The sequence below is a fragment of the Tubulanus polymorphus genome, chromosome 1 (assembly GCF_964204645.1).
Source record: "Tubulanus polymorphus chromosome 1, tnTubPoly1.2, whole genome shotgun sequence".
Taxonomy (NCBI): Eukaryota; Metazoa; Nemertea; class Palaeonemertea; order Tubulaniformes; family Tubulanidae; genus Tubulanus; species Tubulanus polymorphus.
Window position 1 is genome coordinate 26,653,287 of NC_134025.1, and position 24,382 is coordinate 26,677,668.

The 24,382-nt window shown below is 35.6% G+C and overlaps 1 protein-coding gene across 1 annotated transcript; it reads right to left on the reverse strand.

Moving 5' to 3' along the window:
- Positions 1-263: 263 nt before the first annotated feature.
- LOC141902150 (dynein axonemal heavy chain 5-like) lies at positions 264-24,352 on the reverse strand. The gene is made up of 68 exons (XM_074789792.1): positions 24,226-24,352; positions 23,967-24,132; positions 23,782-23,875; positions 23,597-23,695; positions 23,247-23,428; positions 23,038-23,157; positions 22,652-22,949; positions 22,306-22,569; positions 22,161-22,226; positions 21,849-22,078; positions 21,610-21,761; positions 21,323-21,530; positions 20,981-21,201; positions 20,592-20,887; positions 18,573-18,779; positions 18,122-18,205; positions 17,623-18,027; positions 16,396-16,514; positions 15,993-16,292; positions 15,234-15,474; positions 14,951-15,150; positions 14,718-14,871; positions 14,362-14,628; positions 14,142-14,270; positions 13,877-14,014; positions 13,389-13,786; positions 13,095-13,273; positions 12,823-13,010; positions 12,415-12,744; positions 12,225-12,332; positions 11,842-12,141; positions 11,516-11,759; positions 11,152-11,429; positions 10,942-11,061; positions 10,477-10,617; positions 10,278-10,388; positions 10,066-10,188; positions 9,618-9,860; positions 9,379-9,531; positions 9,143-9,283; positions 8,953-9,046; positions 8,386-8,534; positions 8,147-8,301; positions 7,919-8,072; positions 7,670-7,834; positions 7,391-7,579; positions 7,155-7,311; positions 6,765-7,073; positions 6,470-6,660; positions 6,202-6,369; positions 5,726-6,121; positions 5,442-5,636; positions 5,024-5,362; positions 4,663-4,906; positions 4,274-4,579; positions 4,043-4,182; positions 3,783-3,950; positions 3,557-3,695; positions 3,341-3,480; positions 3,068-3,232; positions 2,784-2,978; positions 2,543-2,693; positions 2,168-2,279; positions 1,893-2,049; positions 1,567-1,779; positions 1,348-1,476; positions 1,144-1,270; positions 264-1,058 (listed from the first exon to the last, which is right to left on the reverse strand). The coding sequence occupies exons 1-68, from the start codon at positions 24,308-24,310 to the stop codon at positions 775-777; spliced, it is 13,113 nt and encodes a 4,370-aa protein (XP_074645893.1). The 5' UTR covers positions 24,311-24,352; the 3' UTR covers positions 264-774.
- Between the last annotated feature and the right edge of the window lie 30 nt (positions 24,353-24,382).

A 24,382-nucleotide genomic window follows, 5' to 3' on the forward strand; every position in this document is an offset into this window, starting at 1 on the left:
CTTACGGTCACCAGAATTTCTGTGAACAAATGTAATATTGCGGGCCGACAGGGTTCGAATCCGATCGATGTATGATGTGGCTACGTTGGACTGCCACTTAGCAACTTATCATCCAAATATTTCGTTCAGTAGGATGAAAAACTGAGAAATATCCATAACAATGAACAAAAACAAACAATACATCGAGAATTAATATTTTTACAATAAATAATATTTATTATCATAATTAAACAAATATTTTAGATTTCAAGTTTTTTGCACACTCACACAAAAATAATATCTGAAAAATGCAGAAACACTAAATTTCACAAGAATGTCTTGTATAAAAAGAAATTGAATGGACGGATAGTGATATTGTGCAACAAAATAAAGTGATTCAATTCATTTCAACGGAGAGAGCTCAGGGGGTCTATTCATGCCAAGTACAGATACAATACGTACTTTTTGATTGACGCTTTCTAAATTGCACAAAAACACATAGCAAAATACTGCTCTAAGTCAATACGGTAAACTTGTGAAGACCACCTTCTTAATTTCACATAAAGTAATCCCTTCTTAGAAGCAGGGACATGTTAGCGTGGTAGCATGTATATAAGCAAATAAACACACATCATAAAATAAAACCTCTACTAGGCTAAGTTATCACAGATTAACATTGTAGACTGTTTGTCGTTTTTGTAAAGCAAAATTGTCTTCTCTATTGAATTCAAAAAATCATCTCAAGGAAAATGAAACAAAACAGATTATAGAAATAGAATAAAACTTTAGAATAGTCTATTTAGTATCACAGAGTAATGCAACACCACGTAATATCCAGTGGTCGGGATCTTTAGCAGTTTTCAAGAACAACGGGAAAATATACGTCAGATCTGTACGTTGTGGTTTCTTGTAAACCGGACATTCGTAAACTGTGTTACTTTTCGCTCTTTCAGAGTTTATCGCAAATACATGAACGACAGGAAGTAATGTGTATAATACTTTAGGCGAAGGTTCCATAAGACGAGCATTCCTGCGATCCCATCCGGCACCATCCAAGAACAGTCCGTGAACATACACCCCTGAAAAATGAACATCAGAAAATGTTAGCTCCTAATGATGTGATAGTGATAATGTCTACATAGATAAGAATTCATGGTAATTTACCCTCAGACGGTGGAGCTGTGATATCTTCCTGCATGTGCTTAGTCAGTTCATTATTCAATATGACATTATCTAATGCCCAACCTTTATGGGCACGAGTTATCTCCTGTCTCATTGCAGTCAGGAAACCCTAAATCATAAATGAATCGTTAGATCAAGCATAAACTGCAAGGACAGAAACTTTCTTGACATTTCTATGCAACATACCTGAGGATTGAAAAATCCAGTCATCCAGAAACAATGCGGCCGTCCCTCGAATAGCCAGGTCGAAAACTGAGCATTTCTTTCTAACAAATCGGTAAACCAGAATCCAAGAGTTGCCGACTGCCAGGATATCTACAATCATCACATATCAGCATTAATATAAATTGGACAAAATCATTCTAATTTCTTATTAGATTTATGTTATTCAGAACTGATACAAACCTTAAGCCAAGCATTGGGAATCCTGGCATCGAACATATTGTCAAGTGCATCACGTAGATTCTCGCTCATGATGATAGTACCATCAATGGCTAATTTCAGATCAACCAATGTATTGCGCACTGTCGTAATTACACGCTGCATTCGATCAATTTCTTGACGTAAGAAAATGTTCAAAGGTTGCAACAGTCCCATTTTCTTCAAACGATCTTTGACCTTAAATAAACAATAATCCACATTATTGATGTTCATACCAAGAATATCTACGCCGCCAATACATGGATTTTAGATCGCCAATCAGACTTTCATGCAAAAACAACCAACATTACCTCATGAGATACATAATCGTTTGGTAGTTTTCCTAACATATCTCCCGCCAAACGGTAGACTACAGTTTCTCTTGTTTCGCCACCACCACCACCTGAATCTTTGGGTTGAATACTGACAATTGTGCCTAACATACTGTTAGCTGTATTCGTTTGGTATCTAAAAATTCAAAATCAAAAATAGCAATCAAATTCATTTGTTTAAAAGTACCGGTATTAGGATGTATGACTGGAATCATGCTGGATGCATTTTCTTATTCAAATTGAATTAAACTTACGTAATGTCTGCATTTGGATGTAGACCAAAGCATTCAGGACTGTCAGCAACAGGTAATGTCTCAATGTATGTCTTATAGTCATCAACTGATTTACATTTCGGAATTTTGTAACCTATATTGAGATAAAGATGAAGAAACACAAAATCATAAAAGGTACATGTACTCTGTAGAGTAACCATAACAATAACTCAGTGATCAGTGATTGAACAGGCTAAACATGCTTTCTTTCAAAAAGTACTGAAACATGATAACCATGCAAGCTATTACCTTCTAATCCAGGGACATCTTATACAGTAAAAGACACTCGATTTAACACAAAGAATTGACATAAGAAGCGATAATGGAATAGTACTGATTTATTGCTTATAAACGTACCTGTATAGAACTGGAAGCTATCAGCAAACATTCCTTCACCAAACCACACTTTTGAATAACAATTGAGTAATCGTTTATCATAATCATCAGTTACACGACCTCCATATTGGACTTCACCAATCATATACCGTACGGTATTCCATGAGACCCCCTGTGATAACCAAGTGTATAAGTTATAAACAAGACATAATATTAACAAGAGCGCATAATATGAAAATTAGATAGAAGTTGTTAAACTTACCCTCTTGATGTCCATATCATCTAGATGATTCTGAACAAACTGTACAGTAGAAGTGAAATCTGACTGATTGAACTCATATGGGATGTTCCATCCAATTGGCCCGAACTTTCTTCGCTCCTGGACAGTTGTGTGCAAGAATGCAACACCGTACAACATCGGTCTCCATTGTGGCATGCTGCTTATATCCAGTTGATCCTAATCACGGAAGATAAAAATTTATGAGTGAAAAATAGTTTTTAAGTATACTGGGATAGATATTGTAACTGGCTGAAAACTAAACGCACCTGACTAATCAAAGCATATGTCCTCTTTAAACCAGCTTTAACTCCTTGTGGAGGTTCATTGGTGAATTTAATTGATGACTGAAGTAAATTAATCGGGAACTGTGGATGCGGTTCTAGAGTAAGCCACATACGGAATCCATCGTGTACGTTTTCAGTAGTAGTAATCTGAAAGCAAAGAAATTAAATGCATGTATATACCGCTTACACGTGCATAAGATTCTCTAACAAACAGTTTCTGAATGGAATCTGGTGCAAGATAAGTTTTGTAATTACAGTTTCCAATAATTCATCCATGAAGTTTAGCCCTAAATGACAATTCTGCAAGAGGACCCATCTTCCTTCTGCCATTGACACAGAGATAAGTCTCCTAGCATGCACTTCTTGGCCTTGACCCATAGATATCGCTCCAGATTCTGTAACGCAAAAGAAAAAATTTCAAATACAACATGTTCAAGAATTGAATGATGAAATAACCATTTAGAAACATACTTATGCCCATCTTTTTGGCCAAACGTTCAATGTTTTCAGTCGGATCAGAACCCATTGACAGGAAACAAATCATTGGAGTGCGGTTATTACTTTCATCTTCCCACATCAGTTCTAGATCAAGAATTACACTCTCAGCAAACTGAAAATATATCATTTATAAATGTAGGGGTTTGACTGAATATATACTGAAAGAATGAGATACCTATGCTGTAAGCTAGATACCGACCACTTTGCCCATAGCTTCGGCGATATAAGTACGAGCCATAGGTATAGTACGATCTGGACACCAACTACGAATTAACATCAACTTCCTGAACGTATCCAGCGAGGTTGAATAACCCTCTGGTATAACAGCTTCTTCAGGTGCATCTTCATCAAACCATGCTTTCCAAGCCTGCAAGCACATTTACACAATAATAGGAATAAGAAAGGAAAAGGAGGTTATTAGGGATCACTATAGAATTCTTGATAAACAGGAAAGCTTACCTTATCATTTCTGGCCACTTGACTGAGAATTTGTGCAAATGGGCCAATTTTACTTAGTTCAACCAAGTTCAACCAAGTCATGTCTTGAATCCACTTTTTGGGTTTTGGTTCAACAGCATTCAAATCCAGGGCAGCACCTCCTACAAAAATACAGTATACCGTGAGCTTTAGTAATGGGAAGACATGAACTGAATGCAATTTGCCAACTCAAGTATATGATGTACAGCGTACCTTTAATGAACACCTGAAATTCGTCGTGACGTATATTTCCAGCTTGAAGTTGGATTTTCAAAGTCATAAGTAAAGTGAATAAGAACTTGTCGACTTCATACAATCCTCGAGCTGTGTATTTGAAGACACATTCGGTTAGATAAGCGATAATGTTGGCGATACGTTTTCCAGTAATAGGAGATTTCTGAGAACGAGCCATGGACAGGTCGAAGAGACCAAGGAACTGTTTGAGCGCAGTTTGATACATCACATTCACAGTTGACATCTCCACAATCAAGAAGTATAACGTACTGCCCCTTGTTGCCACTGTAAAAACATTACAATAAGAGTTTAGTTTGACAGTTAACAATATTGACTATAATCCATTCACAGATGAGACTCAAACTGACCTGGCCTGAATTCTTCTCGAGCAGAGTTGATTTTGATTTCAGTTTCTGCAGCAACTGATAATTTCTCGCGCACCTCTTCTGCGGTTACTTTAGTGATCTGTAAAACCTGTATAAGTGATTCATCTTCTACCAATGATCCTTCAGTTGATGTCAAACGATAAAGCAAATTATCTTCTAGTTCCTGCATTTTACGTTTGTTGGCAGTTACTTCTTCTAGGAGTTTTGTTCTTTCAGCTTCCAATTCCTAAAACACGTATTCAACAAAATTCAACGTATCTATCAGTAAAAATGTTATTTGGGAAAAAATTATGAACTGTTCCTTTCATGAACAAGAAATAATGGTTGTACGAATGATTTTTACCTGTTTCTCAGTCAGGATTACAATACCAAGAAGCTGATCTTCCAGACCCTTTATTGTAACAGTGAAGTCAATGATAGACGTACGAGCTGATATTTCAGGAGTGTACGCAGGATTCGCTAACTTTGTAGTAATGTACAAACGGAATCCAGTCATAACATCGCATTCTTTATCACCCACTTTTACTTTGAATGTGCTACCAGATTTGATGAAGTTTTTCTCTAACACATTGTCGAGAGCTGGATCTAACTCTTCCCCGACATCTTCGATCAACAACGGACGTCCAAGCGACAACGAGTCTTCAAGATGTGTACGGAAATACTTGTGATTCAATGAAGTAACCTGATGAAAACATGATTAGAGATTCTATCAATACCACTCACATTTTTATGGGGTTTCGTCAAAATCTTTAGAAACGAACCTGTAGCTCATTCATAGATTCTCTATTCTTGATCCATGCCTTGCCCTGATTCTGAGGGTCAATCAGTAGTGGGAAACGAGAGGCTTTTGTAACAATCAGACCATTCTGGATAGATAGTTCATCATTTGGTAGACCTTCCAGATTCCACTCGCTAATTGTCGCATTGTCAACCAACATACTGATGATATTCAAGTCCTAAAAAGTATAAAGTCAAATTCTTGATATCACAGATCATCCCACATTCTACGGGATCATTATCCATAGTGATATATTCTAGGTCTTACATCTGAGAAGGGAATACGTTTTTCGAACATTTGCTTCTTCCAATTTTTCAGCATCAGATTCCTGAATTCCTGATTAAATGGACCACAATATGAGAGGAAACCTGTACACAGCAACACATCACCGACCAATCGTTGAGTTTGTGCCTCAAAACCTTTACTAGCTTCAGTCCATCGCACTTTCTCTCCTGACAGACCTTCAATCAATGCTGTCGCATTAGTCATTTTACGTCGGCATGTTTCTGCATCGTCCAACAGAGTTTGTTTCTCAGACATTGCTGCATCGTAAAGAGCTTGGACAACATCCAATTCTTTCTGTTTTTCATCGAGCTGACTCTGAGCTGTGTTGAGATCTTTTTGAGCGACACCTAGTTTAGCTTCTTGGACGGCTAAATTGGCCTGGAACATAATGACAGAAGGTTTAGAATTCAAAGGAATGAATAAACATGGTCATCACGAGTTGTTTATTCTCGACTCACCTTCAAGGGTAAAACTTCTTTATTGATACTGAAGAAAAATGACATTGCACATGTCCATGATGCTAAACCAGCAACATCACCACAAACTTTTTTGGCAGAATCAATGTTATAATCTTCTTGATCTAAGTATGGTTTTAGCAATTCTACAGTCTCCTCATTGATGGAATCCTGATTTGTGAGAATAGAAAATGTCAATTGTTAAATAAATCCGTATGTAAACCTGACATTTAATCAAGATACAAGGAAATTTTGATTCAAATAAATTTACCTTAGGGAAAGCTAAAAGAGTTTGCAGAAAACCACCAGAACTCATCAATTTCAAAGATTCACTCCAAGATGGTTTGTTCACAGTTGGTCTCTCCGGATCAACTATGACAGGATCAAGTCTCTTTTGGAATAACAACAACACACAATCCATAATTCGCATGATAAGATGGGGTGGTTTAGCTAATTTTCTCACTGGAAAAAGAATATTATAGCACAGGTCATCTAACTTGTACAAGTACCATGTAATAATTAATGAACTAATTAATGAGGATATAGTTTATGAGAATTCTACATACCAGTACTAATATGTGCTGGTTTAATTGTCTGTAATGCTGCCTCTGCTTCAGCTAATGCAGGAGCTGCAGCTTCAAGCTTAATCATAGCAGCCGCTTTATCAGTTGTAATAGCATCCACAATCTCTTGAGCTTTGTCTTTCACTTTCTGTACTTCTGCCTTGATTTTTTCAGCAGCCTGTGCTTTAACTGTCACCTCAGCCAACACTTGATCAGCTTTTTTAGAAGCAACGGCCAATTCTTTCTCTTTGACAGCTAATTCTTTAGATAACTCATTTACTGATTCAGATGCCTCAATCAGTTTTTTAAGACCTAGAAATATCAAGAAGATGTTTAATACACAATTTTTGAAAATGAGCTCCAATCAAGCAACTGCACAATCTTCAATCTCACCTGTGTTCATTCTTGAGGCCAATACTCCAATCTCTTCATGTTTCTGACTGTAAATGAGTTTGTAACCAGCAATGAAGGACAAATATGACTTGGGTGTAACATGTGTTTGTCGTCTAAATCGTTGGAAATACTCAGTACACATTTCAGCAACCATATCCTATAAAGAAGAGTGATTACATCTATCATCTTCAATTGGAATAGTTTTAGGGGTCTTTTCTATCTCATCGATAATTTACCTGGAATTCACCCATGGTGTTGACAACTGCTTGTTTCACTGGTGCTGAAGCGACTATGTTGTAATTTGACAAGAAGTGGTTCGATACAGCAATCAAAGCATCTTTTGGCCAACGCTGGAACCAATCCATCGTACAACCGGAGATCAACCCTGGGAATTTAAGTGAACGGTTACGGAACTTCTCGCCAACCTATAGAAATAGACATATACGTATGAATAAACATAAGTTTCTTCTAAGGAGTGCAAAAACCATAAAATGGTATTGTCAAACTTAACATACAGGACTGAAACAGAGCACGATGTGCAAGTTAAGACGGACTCTCGACAGGTAATACTCGGTTAAATTCTCATTGGTTGGTGGATGACGCGGCATTTCTTTCTTCATTACTGGTACTAATTCTTGAAGAATCTCATCCATTTCATCACGAGCAAACAAATTCGACACCTATTGATAAATGGAATGTGTTGAAATTGTGTTGAAATTTCATATAATTACTTAGCAGGTAACATTATGAACAGACAATTTTACCTCTCCAGAAGCCAATATGTTATTCATGTATTCCAGGAAAGCTTCATCTTTGATTTCATTGTCCGTGAAGATAAACGATATTCCTTTACCTTCTCCACCAGCAGTTCGATATAGATATTTCAAATCTTCCATCAAATTACTCACGTTATATGATCTAAAATGAAATATACCAACATTGAAATCACAAAATTTCATAACACAGCCCATGCCATCAAATCAGTCACATACCTTGTCAGAGTAATCTGGAATGTTTTGTAACCAGCAATAAATGAAGCAAGTCTTGTTAATGACTGTTTACCAGAACCACCAACTCCAACTAACAACGCATGACCGCTAGATGTACGTATAACACGAGAAATCTTCACCAGATGAGTCATAGCATCCTAATCATATATAATAACGCCATATATAACATCAGTTCTATTGACCTCAGGCAGAATTAATCTAAATGAAACTTGTATTGATACCTTAAAGAAAACTAAATCCATTGCACCACCACGCACTGTTTCATTATACTGAGACATATATGATTTCAGTCTTTCAGAAAGTTGATCTAATGTTTCAATTGCTTCATAGACCTTAGGAGCATCCATATCCGCATCATCAGGCTCATCGCCTATTAAAACAACCAACAGTTTAGCAAAGACGTTAATTAGATAAAAAACATTAAACATATTCACACTAAAAATCATAATGTGCTGACTTTGTTCATGAATTCGTCTGGTGTATCTCACAGCATCATGTGATTGTGTAATTGTAACACTGAAAATTGTGCTCAAGTGACACTGAATATTGGTGACTGACATTGAGATTTCAGAAATTACCGACAACAACATGATAATACATAAACATGTACCTGTAGAAGTGACTAAACTTTTTAAATCTTGAGAAATAGAACAGAATATATCTTTTACTCAATAAATTGGACTCAAATTAGTTTTTTTTTTCATTGCATTAGGGTTCACATTTGTTTTTATGAAGAAACCCTTTGTATAAATAAGTTAACCTCGCTATGAAGCTTAAAGTGGACATACCTGTTGGCTCTGGAGCATCTCTCAGAAAATCAACAAAGTATGGATCCTCAGCCATTTCTTTAGCTAAAGCAGTTCCACATTCCTCTTCAGCAGTCTGAAAAGTAAACATTGCAGGCATGATAATATTGATTAATGAACACATTCAAGAAATCATATTTTCTACACTCATACGATTCACTTTGATATTTACCTGGATTATTGCTTTTTCAAACCACTCTTTGTCAGCAAATTCAGTAAAACGATCAGCAATGACACGATAGCATTCATGTTTCCATAAAGACATCAAAACAGACGGCTTATTAACAACCTCACTTACAGTATTCAACATACCCTTGAATTGAAAAAAGTATACTTGTTCGATCAAATCAATTATTTCCAAAAATGACACATAAATCGATTTATCAAATTATAATAGTTGATCCATACCTGCCAAATACGACTGAGATCTCTCAAATTGAAAACGTAATGGAACTTGGCTGGAGTTGGCAACATCTTAATTTTCACTTTCTGCCAAAGTTTCCTAGTTGCCGGTACAAGTTGATTAACTAAATCTATCACCTCTTCAGGGAAGTGTCTCTCCTACAAGGTTTGAGCAGATACAGAGTAAAATAGATTAATCCAGATACACAACAAAATTATGACCACACATCAGCATATTACATTACCTGACAGAAATGACCAGCACCGACTGTACTGAAGATCTTATCAATAGATGCATTGGAAGGCAATGTACAGTTGAATATGTTGAACTGGCGCTTAAGTCTTTGAGGAATATCATTTCGACCACCTCCTGGATGAATCATAGCTGATATGAACTGAATATCTACAATATTCGTGAATTCACCAGGCTTTTCCAGATTGTAGAAACCTCTCATTTCCATCATTTGTCTTGTGATTTCATTAGTTACCTACATGACAAAAAATATGCGATGGTCATCATTAAAAAGAAGCAAGAGTGATACCATAAGTTGCAAATTTAAACACTTGGGTCCAGTTCCACAGTTCTGAGTTAAGAATTGTCTTTGAGATAACTCATTGAAAAATGAACTAACTTTAACCCAGAGTTAACTCTAACTCACAACTGTGGAACTGGGTCTTGATGTTTAACTGTACCTGATCTCCCCATTCATTGATTATAGGCATGTTAATATCATCAACGAACACTGTCATTTTACGCCCAGCAGGCGGACCATATGTCGTACCCATACGTTTATCAACAAAGCTCTCAATTGTTCGCTGTAATACAGTAATAAGAAATAAGATATAAACCATAGGCAACTTGAAGAATGATTTTTGAGTAATAACAAGAGAAGTTGAACAGTTACCTGGAACATAAGTGGAACAGTTGCACTGGAGAAGTTGAAGCTCTTAAACATATGAACTTCAGGATCACTCTTTCCACAGTAGCCTTTAACCATCACTGATTTAGCTGTACCCTGAAGATTACAATGAAAATAGGCAACTCAATATCTGAACTGCGCGAATAACCAAATTCTTGATATGATAAAGAGATGTGCTACATACCTGTTCACCAATCAATAAGACAGCCTTTGCCTGTTTTGCAATAGTGTGAATCAAGAAATCTGTCCTCACATTATCAACATTTGGTACCAAGATACTGGAAAATTCCGGAGTGAAATCTCTTGGATATGTGAACTCTGGAACCTGCAGAAATGAATATTGGCTCAATGAAAACTCATCTAGCAATCATCTGACTACATTCTAATACGTGAGTGGTTATACAAGCAAGATAATTTTGAAAAGGCTGTACATAATTTTTCATGTGAAAATGCAAAACCCTAGTAAGCATTGAATTCAAAGTGAAAAGTTAATTTACTGTGAAGAGATCAATGAAAGAATTTTTATACAGCTCCCTATACCAACCCCTTGTCCAATCTATTGTATGCAGAAAATGTTTGAAGCATTCAATATAATAATTGTATCCAACATATATTTCTGTCCAAAGAACTTTACAATACCAATACTTACTCTGTTATCCCAGTGTTCCCAGTTACCATTATCATCGACAACATATTCAAATATTGTCTGATCACCAATTATTTGTGGCAGGGGTAGTTTGTACTCCAAACCCTTCAGGAACTCTTCCATCTGTAATAAATTGTGATATTTGAACACATGAAATGATATGCGAATTACTAGTATATCAAAAATTCTGAAAGGCTAGCCTAGTTACGGTACCTTTTTCCTTTCACTCAGTTCCAGCAATGCTCCAACAGACCACATTATTGAGAAGACAATGAGGCGTTGGATGTGTTCTTTTGAAAGTGTCTTATTTTCGTCACTACTCGGAATCAATCCATCTAGTAAATCAATAGCTTGACGGATGTAATTGCACTCAAGAATTTCCATCTTTGGAACCAGACTCTGAATCATGTACGTGTAAGAGTCAAAGAAAACATTCTCAAAAACCTCCATGATTATTTCAGCGTAATTCGGTGGTTGACCCAGGAGCCATCCTGTAATAGAAATTAAAGAAAATGAGCCACACTTGCCGGTATGAAAATAACATAAACAGACAATATTCAGCTTATAATGAGCTTACCTTTCAAAATAGGGTTCCAGCCCATGATTGAGCTACTCATGTACACCATACCATTCCTCGATACAGTAGCAGGAGAAGCATTGTCAATGTTATGTACTTCAAAGATAATCTTGGTATTTGGAGCCATTGGTATACGATCACCATTGGCTAATGTCAACGTTTTATTGTCATCTAATACAGAATTCAAATTCTCAATCCATATAGCGTCTACAGGTCCATCCAATATCAGCCAGATATGTTCACCCTATAATAATATAAAGAGTAAAAGATCATCTTCATATACCAGGAGAAGGCATCACTTGAATCTCTTATAATCTGGTATTTACCTTTTTGGCTTTATGAGTTCTTCTCCATAGAGTTGAGAATATACCATCAGTCCAGTCATTAGTAGCTACATCTAATCGACCAAACATTTGCGGTGCAGTAATAGCTTTAGGATTCATTCTCATTTCTCGATGTGGAGCTCCACAATCAGTCATCGATTTCATCAAGACATTAATACACTTGGTTTTCCCGGCACCACTCGGCCCGAGTGTCATCATACCATGACGTACGCGCTGTGTTTCATACAGCTGAATCAGTTTCAACACCCACGGCGCGTGATGTATAAGACCTGCAGCTTCAGCCTGAAAATTTAAAAAATTTCGCATTGATAAATGACGCCATTATGCTTCTAAAATCATACTTGGGAAGTAACTTGAGTACATACCTGAGTAACAATAGCAGCTTCTATTTCTGGATATCCAGCTTTGTCTAATACAAGTCCTGGGAACAAATCATCAATCAATGACATAAACAAGGGTTCATCTTCATCGACCTACAAACCAAAGCAGTACATGTTGTAATACAACAGTTACTGTAATGAAGATACTTGTCATCAATGTGTTATTGAAACCTACCAATTTTGAAAGATTCATGTCCCTAAGAACTCTCATCACGATCATCATTTCACTGTCCTCGGGGTTAGCTCGTTTGAAAGCACCCAGTGTTCGCAATACGGACAAAATATTCCTCAAACCGAAATCATAATGAACTTGTTTGGTCAACTGTTCTTCACAAAGCTTGTACAACGTGTAGAACTTCTTTGAGAGCATAATGTTCTGTTGGAAACCGCAACTAGCAAGTTTTACCCTCATAATGATTGCCCGATCTGGAACCATCATAGCTACTGTTCTGAAATTGATTTTCAAATTCTCTGGTAGTTCTTGTCGACCAGCATAACCTGGGTTCTACAAAACAAAATTAAAATAAAGTAGACTGCTTCACTCACTACCCTGGTGTATCACCAATGTATGAATATTATTTACCATAGTCAAGAAGAGACCAAACTCAGGATTCATATCAACAGTGTCTCCATCAGTGAATATAAATTGGGATTTTCGCTCCTTTTTACAAGCTAATACAATAGCAATCTGTTGAGCAGCCACAGACAAAACAGGTAATTCAATACGATTGAATTCATCAAAGCAACCCCATGAACCAGACTGTGCCAAACCTGCATTAAAAAGTTATAACATAACAATAACTAAGAAAGCTACCAGCATTGATCAAAGAAAAAAATTAGAAATTCTAAATATACCTTTGTAGATACGACCCAAACCACGATAATCCATCTGATCAGAACAATTGAAGACAACGACATATTTTCCCAAACAACGACCCATATCTTTAGTTGTTTCAGTTTTTCCAGTACCGGCAGGTCCAGCGGGGGCACCACCAAGTGACATCCCAAGAGCCTGAGCCAACGTGATGTAACACCTTCAAAATAAGAAATCCCTTATGTAGTACCGTATCTATTTCGAGACAAAACCGTAATAAGAATGGAAGAACAGAAATTTTGAGATCTGAGAATTTAAGAGTATAGTATGCATACCTATCAGTCAATGGTGTAATTACTAAACGATCTGTACAACCCAAGAACTCATTCTGATATATAAAGTCGACATCTGTGATGGATATAACGCACTGGTCCGTATCTTCTTTGAAGTAAAATCTGGACTGTTTCAACCATTCAAAATCAAGGATAGACTTCACATGAAGTTTCACCATATCTTCAAAGATATCTCGTTGATGAACGTGAATCGTGATCAAAGTTTCGAATTTCGTACGCTCAATCTTGGTCAGTTCAGTAGTTGTAATATCAATCAATTCATTCAGAATGTCTCCAAACTTCTGGTTTGTTTGCTGCATAATTTTCTTATCCGTACGTGCATTACTCAGTGCCTCTTCAGAGTCTTTAGTCCAGATCATTTGTAAACCAAGTAACCCAACCTTTAAGAGTAATAAAGAACATGTCCTTCATTATCAAGTTCTATAAAATGCTATATAAAATTTATAAATGGATATGTTTTTCATTCATACCTGAGCGGCAAACATGTTTTCAAACTCTAGCAACTTGAACTGAGGATCTTGAATGGCAACTGAAGCAGTTCTGATAACTGAATGAACTGATTTCTGAGAAACTCTCTGTAGATCACCGAGCCAAACTTCAACATTACCCTAAGATAAAATAAAATTTTTTACATTCCTCGTGCCTGTGATACATATTATCTTAAGCTCCGAATAGTTAATTATGATAACTGTAACTTCTAAATAAGAAGATAAGCTCAATGTATAACAAGCTTACCTGAGCCATAACTGTTTCTTCCAGGACGATTTTTTCACCTTCTTGTGAGTTAACGGCGGTAATCTTATCATAAACTTTTTCATCAAATGTGACCGCCTTTGTGTTATCAAACACACTCAACAAGTGGGCCTAAAATGCAAGATTTTTTTACAGTTGTCATCATTGAAATTAACCACACATAATGTACATTGATAGGAAGTTGAGAGAATGAATATTTTACCTGTATAGTGTGCGAGTCACTAGCCTGACCGAGAATCTCGAGTAACGCTGGATCTGATACGAAGAAGAAACGAGGGAAGACCAGACGTTTTTTCTCCAGATAACCGGTCAATGATTTCTGACAGATTTCTAACTGTTCCAATAGATGAGGCAGTAATTGCGAGAGAGTATCGTCACCCATACAGCATTGGACGACATTGCAATTCTCATGAGCACGCTGCATGATCTTCAACCATGATTTGTCAATGTTAGTGAACCGTTTAGCTTCCTGAAATCATTGATGTTGACATATTTAACCAGATCCAGACAATTTTATTTCCACCGTTATTCATCCGGCTGAAAATGAAGATATTTTACCTGAGGTAATTGCTTTGCGATATCACCACCTACGAATACAGCTTCTAGATAAATCCATAGATTCTGGACAACCAGCCAGTTTTCTATAATTTCAGTAGTTCCAGTCAACTTCTGAACCCATTCTTGGATCTTTGGCTTGAATGGAGCATTATACCTAAAACCAACAATACAAATATCAATATCAAGAAAATATTTCATTAGTTCAAGCAAAGAAATAGAATATTGAAATTTACCTATTACTCAATAGGGAACCAAGTACCATCAAGCTGTCTTCCATAAGAGTGACAGTCTCTGATGTGGTATCACCCTTCAGTAGTAATTCACCACGTGATTTGAATGCTGAAAACTGGAAGTTCTGTGCGCTCCAGTCATTGACAACCTGTTTCAATTTTGCTTCAATATCTTTTTCTTTCACGGCTGAGATGCAAATATCCTGGAGTAAAAAAGTAATTTTTTAATTAACTAATTTGAAGTACTTTTGCTCGAAATAGTTAGTTTAATCACGAATATAGTTACCTCAATGTCCTCTTTGTAAGTAAGTAATGGTGCTTCCATCAAGTTTCTCAGCAAGAAATTATCTGAATCAACATCAAATGTGTGCCCTGTGAGGTTGGAAATGCGCTCCCAATGTCGGGCCATCATTGCCTTGTTAGCCATCATTTCAAGCAATGGACATGTCTCATTGAAATCATCAATAGTCTTTCGTAATTCTTCATAAGCTTGCCATTCTTTAAGTGCTTTCGGAAGTTTTCGACACCTCAAAGAGAAGAGAAAGGGAAATATAATGAATACATCTTACATTCAGACTTAACATCCTAAAGTTTCTATCTAATGATTGTCATTAAAAATTATATATACATGTACAGTTGTTGAGATATGCTTCATACACCAAGGTGGCCATGCAATAATAACATGCCAGCCATAGATATGACTATTTACATATGTATTACAAAATAAAACATTGATTTGAAAAAATCATACAATCAAATGATAAGACAAAAGGTGAAAACCTTGAGGGGGTAATGATTCGAGCCACAAAAAAAAATTCACAGTGGAAATTTTTATTTACATAGTGATGGAAAATAAAACATACATGTAGATTCATGATTATAGGTCTGTGAAATTTTACCGAGAAAAATGCCTATAAATCGGCCTGAAAAGTATAATTCAAGTGAACCTTGTTGATAATAAATCTAACACTAAGATTCATGTAATAGTTCTACAACTATGAGGGAAGTTAGAGACTGTTCCAATAGATTTCTCAACGCAACTTACTTATTTTGGAAATCGAGTAGTTGATTGTTGATAGCTTCAATATCAATCTCTGTCCAAGCAATGTCATAATAGCCATTAACGGTTTCCAAAACACTGTTGTAGAGTTGGTATAATTTCTGTAATAAGTTGAGTTCCTTTCGGATTCTTTGAAGATCGGGGTACTCCGTCACAGGCAAACCAAACAGCTCCTCACCACCAGAGTATGTTTGGTATTTACGCCAAAGTTCATCAAACTGGGCTTGGAATATATTGAGACGGTCAGAAGCCTCTGAGGGTTTAATACCATCTTCCATTGGACCCCTTAATTACAAAACAAAACATAATTACCGGTACATACATCAAAACATTAAGATATTTCGTAAAATAGAGAACTAGAATACAATATGATTTGAATACTACTCACTTTTCTTGATACTCCTCAACAAAATCGTCAACGGAACGCATAAATGTTTCAACTCCGAGAAGCAAATCATCTTTGAAATCTGGTTGAATTTGTACCAGATGGTTTTGCACTTGGTGAACCTGTAAGATAAATAAAGTTCAGAATTGAATAAAGCATGAACCGAAAAATGACTGCTAATAATTGAATAGAATCGCAAGTTATTAAGATAAAATAAGCATGTGATTCATAGACTAATTAGAGAAAAGAAAGCATGTGTGGAAATGAAGTTACAGTATCGTAATAATTAGGAATCAATCCTACAGCATTAATTGCAACAAAAATCAACATTCTTCTGTGATCCATGCAAAGTTAGGAGAAAATAATGTTTTAATGATAATTTGGGAATATGAATATGTGAATAGAGAACTTTCTTGAATTATCCAGGATTTCTATGATACAATAGTCTATGGATTCGCAACTGAAGGACAAGTGATCATGCATTCAAGATTTGTTCATATTGGATGATTAAATTTTGCAGGCAGTAGAAATCTTGAATGGTCGAACTACTGATGAGTATAAGTGAAATAATTGATTATGCACAAGGTGAGTAGTCTTTATGATAATATATTCTCTTACCCTGTACTATTTTATCATTTGACGGAAGCATAAAGATGGACAGGAAAAGCTAGATCATCTGTAGTATACACTAGTACTTATCTTGTATAGATTCATCACAGGTTTAATGGGCACCAGAATTTTTGTTTAGGAAATGAACAGTCTAAAGATATGCTTGGCATTATCTAATGTCTAATGAACTAACAATTGGACCAGTGGCAAAAAGAAGTAGGCCTATTTGAAATGAATAAACTTTAACAGAAACTTAATATGCATTCACAGTAAGATTGGTAATAATAAGCACTATCAGATAATTTCGAACACATGAATCTTTTACAACTCATGCTACATTAAATGAAGAATCAATGAATATGAAATAGCTATAAATAAACTTCAGCTAATTGTTACATATAACACTTGAAACAAAAATAAATTATATACATATACAATCAAAAGCAAATAATGACGAAGAGAAATTACAATAAGGGTAGCTGTTCAGTGGTCAAAATAAGATATGTTACAGTTATACGATGTATGAGAGTGGCAAGTAATGGAGAATTAAATTGGAGGAATAGGTGAATGAATAGCAACCGGGGTAGGAAGGTTATCTGATGGTCTTATTTCAACTCGTACCTGTGCCATTAGTTTCTTCCAGCCATATGACAATGTATCAACTCGTTCCGCGTTACCATCATTAAATGATAAATTATATCTGTTTAACATGGCATACGTTTCTTCGATCGGAGTTATTGTCATATCAATACGTATTTCATTATCTCTGATCTCGGTGAGCGCCGCCATATGAGCTCGAACATCATCCAGATCTTTCACCGGTCGGTTCAAACGTTTCATTAGATTATCGGTGAATTCGAGTATCTCGTCCATCTCACTCGAGGCTTTACTGTTCAATGCACGACCGTACGCCAACTTCCAAGCGCGAGCTTCAGTAACAAGAGCTAATTTGAGGGGGTCAGTCATAAATGTCATCGATCCTACTCTATAACTAGCCTGCATCTCTTCAACTTGCATTTCAAGATTCTGAAAATATGACATAAATGCATATTTTGATAAGATAAGGGAATTAATGTATACATTTATCCATATGGAAATTACTTTGAAAAAATCATCAAACCTGATAATATTTAATTTGGGCTTCACATTCAGACATGATTTGTTTATTGCTTTCCATGAATTCTTTCACTGTCTCTTCTGGTGCCTGCCACAGAAAAAAAAACAAGTAGATTGGCATCAATTCACAATTCACATGACATGCAATATGCAATACACAATAATTTTGTGACAATAGCAATACATCTATTAGCATAGTGAATCTAATATTGATATGATGTAAAGACTATGTACATGTTAATATCTGTAATTCAAAGTGTTCACTGACAGTGAAATTATGAGATGTTTGTGACAAGTGATATTATTCATACCTTTAGCCAAAGCTACAGAGATGTGTATAATGGAAGATAGGTCTTAGGATTTACTATAACTGCCATAGAAGTAAAGTTTTATTTTCACTAATTAGAATCTAAGTAGCAGGTAATCAAAAACACATGTTTTGCGGTATAAATTACCTGGTCCCAGAGTTCTTTGAATTTTGTAAATTCGTTCAACATATCTGAAACCTCTGGCTTGAACGTGCTGATTATAGAACTCAATTGAATAACAGTTTTGACGACATCTTTGTGTTCACTGATAATTTTGTGTAAAGGCTTAGTCACATTTCCTGGCAGTGGCAGTTTAGCGTCTTCATTCTGATCAGCAGCCAAGGCTTCAAGTTCCTGTAATACACAAATGAAATCAAATTGAGAACCATTACCAATAATGAATTGATGACTCGATGACTAAACATTTGAATGAGAAGCATTTGAACTTTTTCCACCGAGTGAGACATGATTTGATGAATCATTGATTAAAGAATTGCATGTTATAAACTCGGTGGCTTTTGATAATACATGTAGCAGTTGAACCATGAATAGGTAGCGCTTAATAATTGATGACACAACAACTCGGAATGTAACTGATTAGTTAATTATTGAGACTGAGACCCGGTGATATACAACAGCATGATCACAGAGAAATCAACAGAAATATGAAGAGAAATAAGGTTCAAATATTGGCCTCGAAAGGAATGAAAAATATATCAATGTCTTCAATATCTTCTAAATAAGCAAATAAGCATACCGGTAATCTTTTGAAATGATTGATTGAATCAATGTACATGTTCTGTACATGATTTCAATCCCAACAGGAGAAATGATGTGGGATGGCTTTGAATTCAAGAATTGCGTGACTATGATCTGTTTGCATGATATGAATGACAATAAGAGGATTAAAGATTGATCAATGACCGTAACAATAACAGCAATAAAAAGACGATTTCACTAAGACTACACAAATCATTAGCTTACGCTTGAAAATTGATTGAATGGACATTTTGTAACAGAGAAATATAGGTATTTATGCCTGTAAAATTAACGAGTAATATATACTAAGAATAAGTAAAATATACGAAGAGTATTTTGAAATGAATATTAAAGGCTACAATCAGAAAGATGAAAAAATAAATATTTGCATGAATATGAATGGAGATAAAAGATGATAAGATAATGTCAGAACTGAAAGGTAACTTTGAAGTACATGTAGATAATTTTGAAGAATGGATGAATAAAAATAGGGTAATAATATATGCAAATAGACGATTTCTATCTAAGTACAGAGTAATTGATTTGTCACCAGGTTCAATAGTATGGAAATACCAATCACTAATTCACCTTTTCTTTCATCCCTGAAAATGGCAATTTGCAGATATTGAACATAACCGAATAATAGGAAGGATGGTACGTAACCAGTAAATACAAAATAGAGCACCACAATCATACACACATATATTGGTATAGATAAAGGAATGGGAGATGGTGACATCAACGTAATTCATGCTCTTATACCACAGCACATAAACCATTTGGAATGACTTACACGTTGTCTACGCTGCACGGAGTAATAGACAAAGATTTACAAAAACATTCAGAAAAAATAGATTTCAATCGCAAAGTACATAGTAAAGCCTAGAGACGAATAATGTATCTAATGAGTCAATTGGGCATCTTATCTGGAGGATATGCTTGAAATAGATTTGCCTTTAGATTTCATGAAATATGCATTTCATCGAGAAGGACAGTCAACTGAACCATCTCATCAATATCACGTAGGAACAATCAATACTTCACTTAAGTGACATGTCTCCAACAAGCAGCATATCAAATATCCCTATGTTCAAGGAAGGTTTACGATGAAATGAAGGTGCAATGTTTACAGAGGAATTATTCAATTCACTCTCTGTATATGAAATTATATGCATTATACCAGTTGCATATAAAACTCTTCTTATACATGTCTAGCGACAGTCAATACTCTAGTAGCAATTACGCGTTATTGATAATCATAATTCTGACATTTTTGAAAAACTGTGTATTTAAAATCTTTTTATAGAAACTTGTTGTACAAGATATGCCTTTGTTGAATGAATAACCTATTGTGCGCTGAAAAAAGTTATTTGAGTTGGCACTCGAGACTTAGGGAAAATTTCACACGCGTGACAAATCGAAGTACACATTAATTTTTCTTACCCGTTGCTGAATACGTTGATGTAATATCAAATGATTCCATTGTGGAATATTTTGTGACATTTTTAGAATAGTCTGAACAGCACGATTCAATGAAGCCTGAATGTCATCGAGGCTCGGTCGCAGAACAATGTTTGGAATTGCCAAAACGATGTCAGCTTTAAACAGCGGAACCTTATCATCCTCTTTTACTTGTCCTTTGATATATTTGTTGGAAGTGCTTTGAAGACGACGCTTTATAGCATCCAACGATAACCGAGAACCTACAAAAAAACAATTATTATTGATAATTCTAGATGCCTCGTGTGTCGGAGACAACTCAAATTTGTCACATGGATATCAATAAACAGTCTTACATTTGACCAGGGAATCTGTATTTTTCTGGGTGAAATGATTCATCATCTGATAGTAACAACATGGTTGACAATCTTGACATCTTTGTTTCTTGTGTTTAGGGTCTGGATTGCTACACGCATAGAATTCATCTGGACTTAGATTTTTCAATTCGTTTTCCTTCAAATGTGATTTCAATAAATCTACGAGTTCATTCACTGCGCTTTCAACACGTTGGCTTTGTCTGTAAAAGCAATTGAAAGAACAATGATATCACTATTTAGTTCTAAGAGTTGTTATGTCTGAATTATGGTAGGCCTAGACCACCAGACATAATTTCACAATAAACGAATCAATGAACGTACTTTGAAAGACATTCGGCGGTTGTTTGACATATTTCTTCAGTCATAGTCAGAAACTCATCCACAGTAACCGGTTCATCTTCAGCTAGGTCACACAATGCAGACAGTGACATATCCTCTAGAACAGCTTCAATTCGGCAGTCAAGTATATCGGTTATCTGTTTGGTGAGCAACTCCAAAAATCTCAATGATTTGCGAGCAGTCTGGATATCTACAATAAAAGAATTCAAAATGATAGCCATTTTCTAATATTTTGATCGTTAAAAGATAGCTGATAAAATTCTACTTACAGCTGTCTAGGTTAAGAGAAGTCCAACTGAGGGCGGTGAGTCCTGGTTTAAGTGATTCCTCAACTCGTTCTCTGAATGGTTTCATTAATGGTAGCAAGACCAGTGGAATACTGGCAACAATTGTATCGTACTCCAACAAAACATCACTCAAACTATTGAAAATACATCAAATAGATTTTACAATGATAAAATACAGGCAAAATAGAGATTCTATATTATTAGTGGCAAAAATAACTTACTTTCTATAAGTAGTTTTAATGATTTCTTCCTTCACCATTAAGATTGCAGCATTCTCTGGAATTTCTAGATTAAGCCCATTGAGATATTTTGCTTCTTGTATCAACTCAAAAATGGAGGGATCAAAGTTAACGTAAAGTTTCTTCGTTTCTGGATCTTTAACCAGAAGAGATGAAGCAAGACTGGATTTCGTTTCATCTACAGTGCGGAACCAGTTTCGATGATACAACATCTGTGTAAAATGATATTAAAAAAAATCTCAATTATTGCCTATTACATGTTGCAAGTCGAAGCTACTGAAATTTGATGCCTACCTCAAATTCCATCAATACTGCTGCCATTTTGTTGTAATTGCGAACAACTTTCTTGCCATCTGGAGTCTGCAATCAAGAGATTTGATAAAATACACTTGTGCTTAACATCAAAACAATATTAGAAAAGTAATGTTATGAAACTTACACTTAATAATTCGGTTTTCTTCTTGAAGAATTTCATGGGTATCTCTATCTTTCTGAACAAATGCCTAGCCCAAGCGATCTTACCAGCAATTGGTGGCAGATTTCTGGGAATAGGAGGGTCAGCCTTATTTTTCTGATAAAGTTTTCTGACCATTTCAAGGTCTTTCACATATACATTGAGAATCTTCATCAGTTTGTCCTGAAGATGAAGTTTAGCACCGCCAATCTTTTGGAATTTATCCAGTAATGCGAGTGCCTTGTCAGTCTGAATAAAAAATGAAAAACTCATATAGAAATTATCTGCCTAGTAACCTTTGTAATTGAAAGTACATAACTTGGTTACTTACGGATAATGGTTTCTCAAACCAAGAATCCATGAAAGTTTGAATCTGCGAATGCAGATTCTCAAACTGACGCCGGAAATCAAGGTAGTCAACGTCAAATTCAGACTTTCGGTGATCCAAAATATCGTAGGTTTTCTTCTTAGTGGCCTCAACAACTGTCTTGTATCTCACAACCAGAGTTTCGATACCTTCAATTTTGAGGTCAACAACTCCACTGTATTTATCCATAGTGTGGATCATTTCAATTATTCGTTCCAAGCGCTTGCAAAATGTATCAAACTTTCCAAATATATAATTTTCACTAAAACAGATAATGACATTGTTTATCCAATACAGAATATACCGGGTTATTTTCCAACTAAATGACAAATATCTGAAGGCTGTAATACCTGAACTCAAACTGTCTTTCATTTGGAGTGCTTCGTAATTTCTCCTTTGTTTTTTGGAAATGTTTCTGATACTGAACGTTCAAGTTGATACTGTCATTCAAACGCTGTAACATTTCTTCTCTGAAAATGTACAGTTTTCATATATGTTAATCGTTTCAATTCCAAAGATTTCATGCAGCATGAATAAACATCTTAGAACAGCAAATTACCTCGGAAGTTCCCAGACTTTTGATACACCTTGTTTGATATACGCCTTACATGTGGTAATCATCTGATTGGTGACTTTTACAAACAGAGATGTCATTCTCTCAGACGTATTATAATACTGTGAAATACTATAGATCATTCTGACTGCATTCATAAGACTGGGTATATGCTCCACCATTGATGCCTGAAACACATCAAAAATTATTAATCCATACAAACAGGCAATACCTCCAATTTCTTACAGAATACCTGAAGGGACAAACTGAAGGGATACGCTAAAAACCAGCAATCGGCAATCAGCATGTCCCTTCAGGTATCCCATAATTTCTACAAATCATTGATTCTCACTTACAGGATTACATTTAGATAATGGTCCGAAGAACTTGTCTAAAGTATAAAGATACTTCACATTATCCCTCGCTTCATTGGCAGCATCAGTTATACGGACATCCTACGACAACACCAATAAACTTACATCAACATTACTGAATTACATTATTGTGAGATACATTATCATTTCATGAATTATTTTCATACCAGTTCCTTCCATTTCACCAAACATTTTGACTTGGCTTGGGCTAACACACCAACTACTGCTCGGCACCTTCTATTCTTTATTTGTTCTAATAAGCTAAAAAGCAAATAAACAACAAAATTAGAGAATTAGAAATTTCAAAGATCTTAATGAATAAACTGAATAAATATAATGAATGAAATCGTACTTGTTGAATGTTGCCATTCTATTTTTCCAGTAATTCAGTTCTGCGGTTGGACCAATGTCGTCAGCTTCTCTTCGCATCTGTTCACTTTCAGTTAGAACCTGCTCGATTTGTTTGGCCCAAATCATCAAGATTTCTTCAAATTTGATCAACGATTCAGAACTGCTAGCTGTAAAATTGAAAACATCTCAATTTGAATAATGTCAATACAATCTCAGACAGTAAAGTGATATACATTTTTACAAGGTGTTATGATACTTACAAGCTGAGTGGTAATCAGATGGTGATTTCATACCATCAAGAATATGTCCCATCTCATTGTCCTCTAAAGTAACTTGTCCTTCCATATTTTCTTGCGCTCCATTCAGACTAGCGATGAATTTTTCTAATGACTCCAAGAAGTCAGATACTTGACTGTC

Excerpts from the sequence above, each read along its gene's own strand:
- LOC141902150 (XM_074789792.1), bottom strand. The coding sequence starts at position 24,310 with ATGGAAGGACAAGTTACTTTAGAGGACAATGAGATGGGACATATTCTT. Across the intron at positions 7,580-7,669 it reads TCGTGCTCTGTTTCAGTCCT|GTTGGCGAGAAGTTCCGTAA; the intron begins GTATGTTAAGTT and ends CTATTTCTATAG. Across the intron at positions 6,370-6,469 it reads CTCTTTTAGCTTTCCCTAAG|GATTCCATCAATGAGGAGAC; the intron begins GTAAATTTATTT and ends CTCACAAATCAG.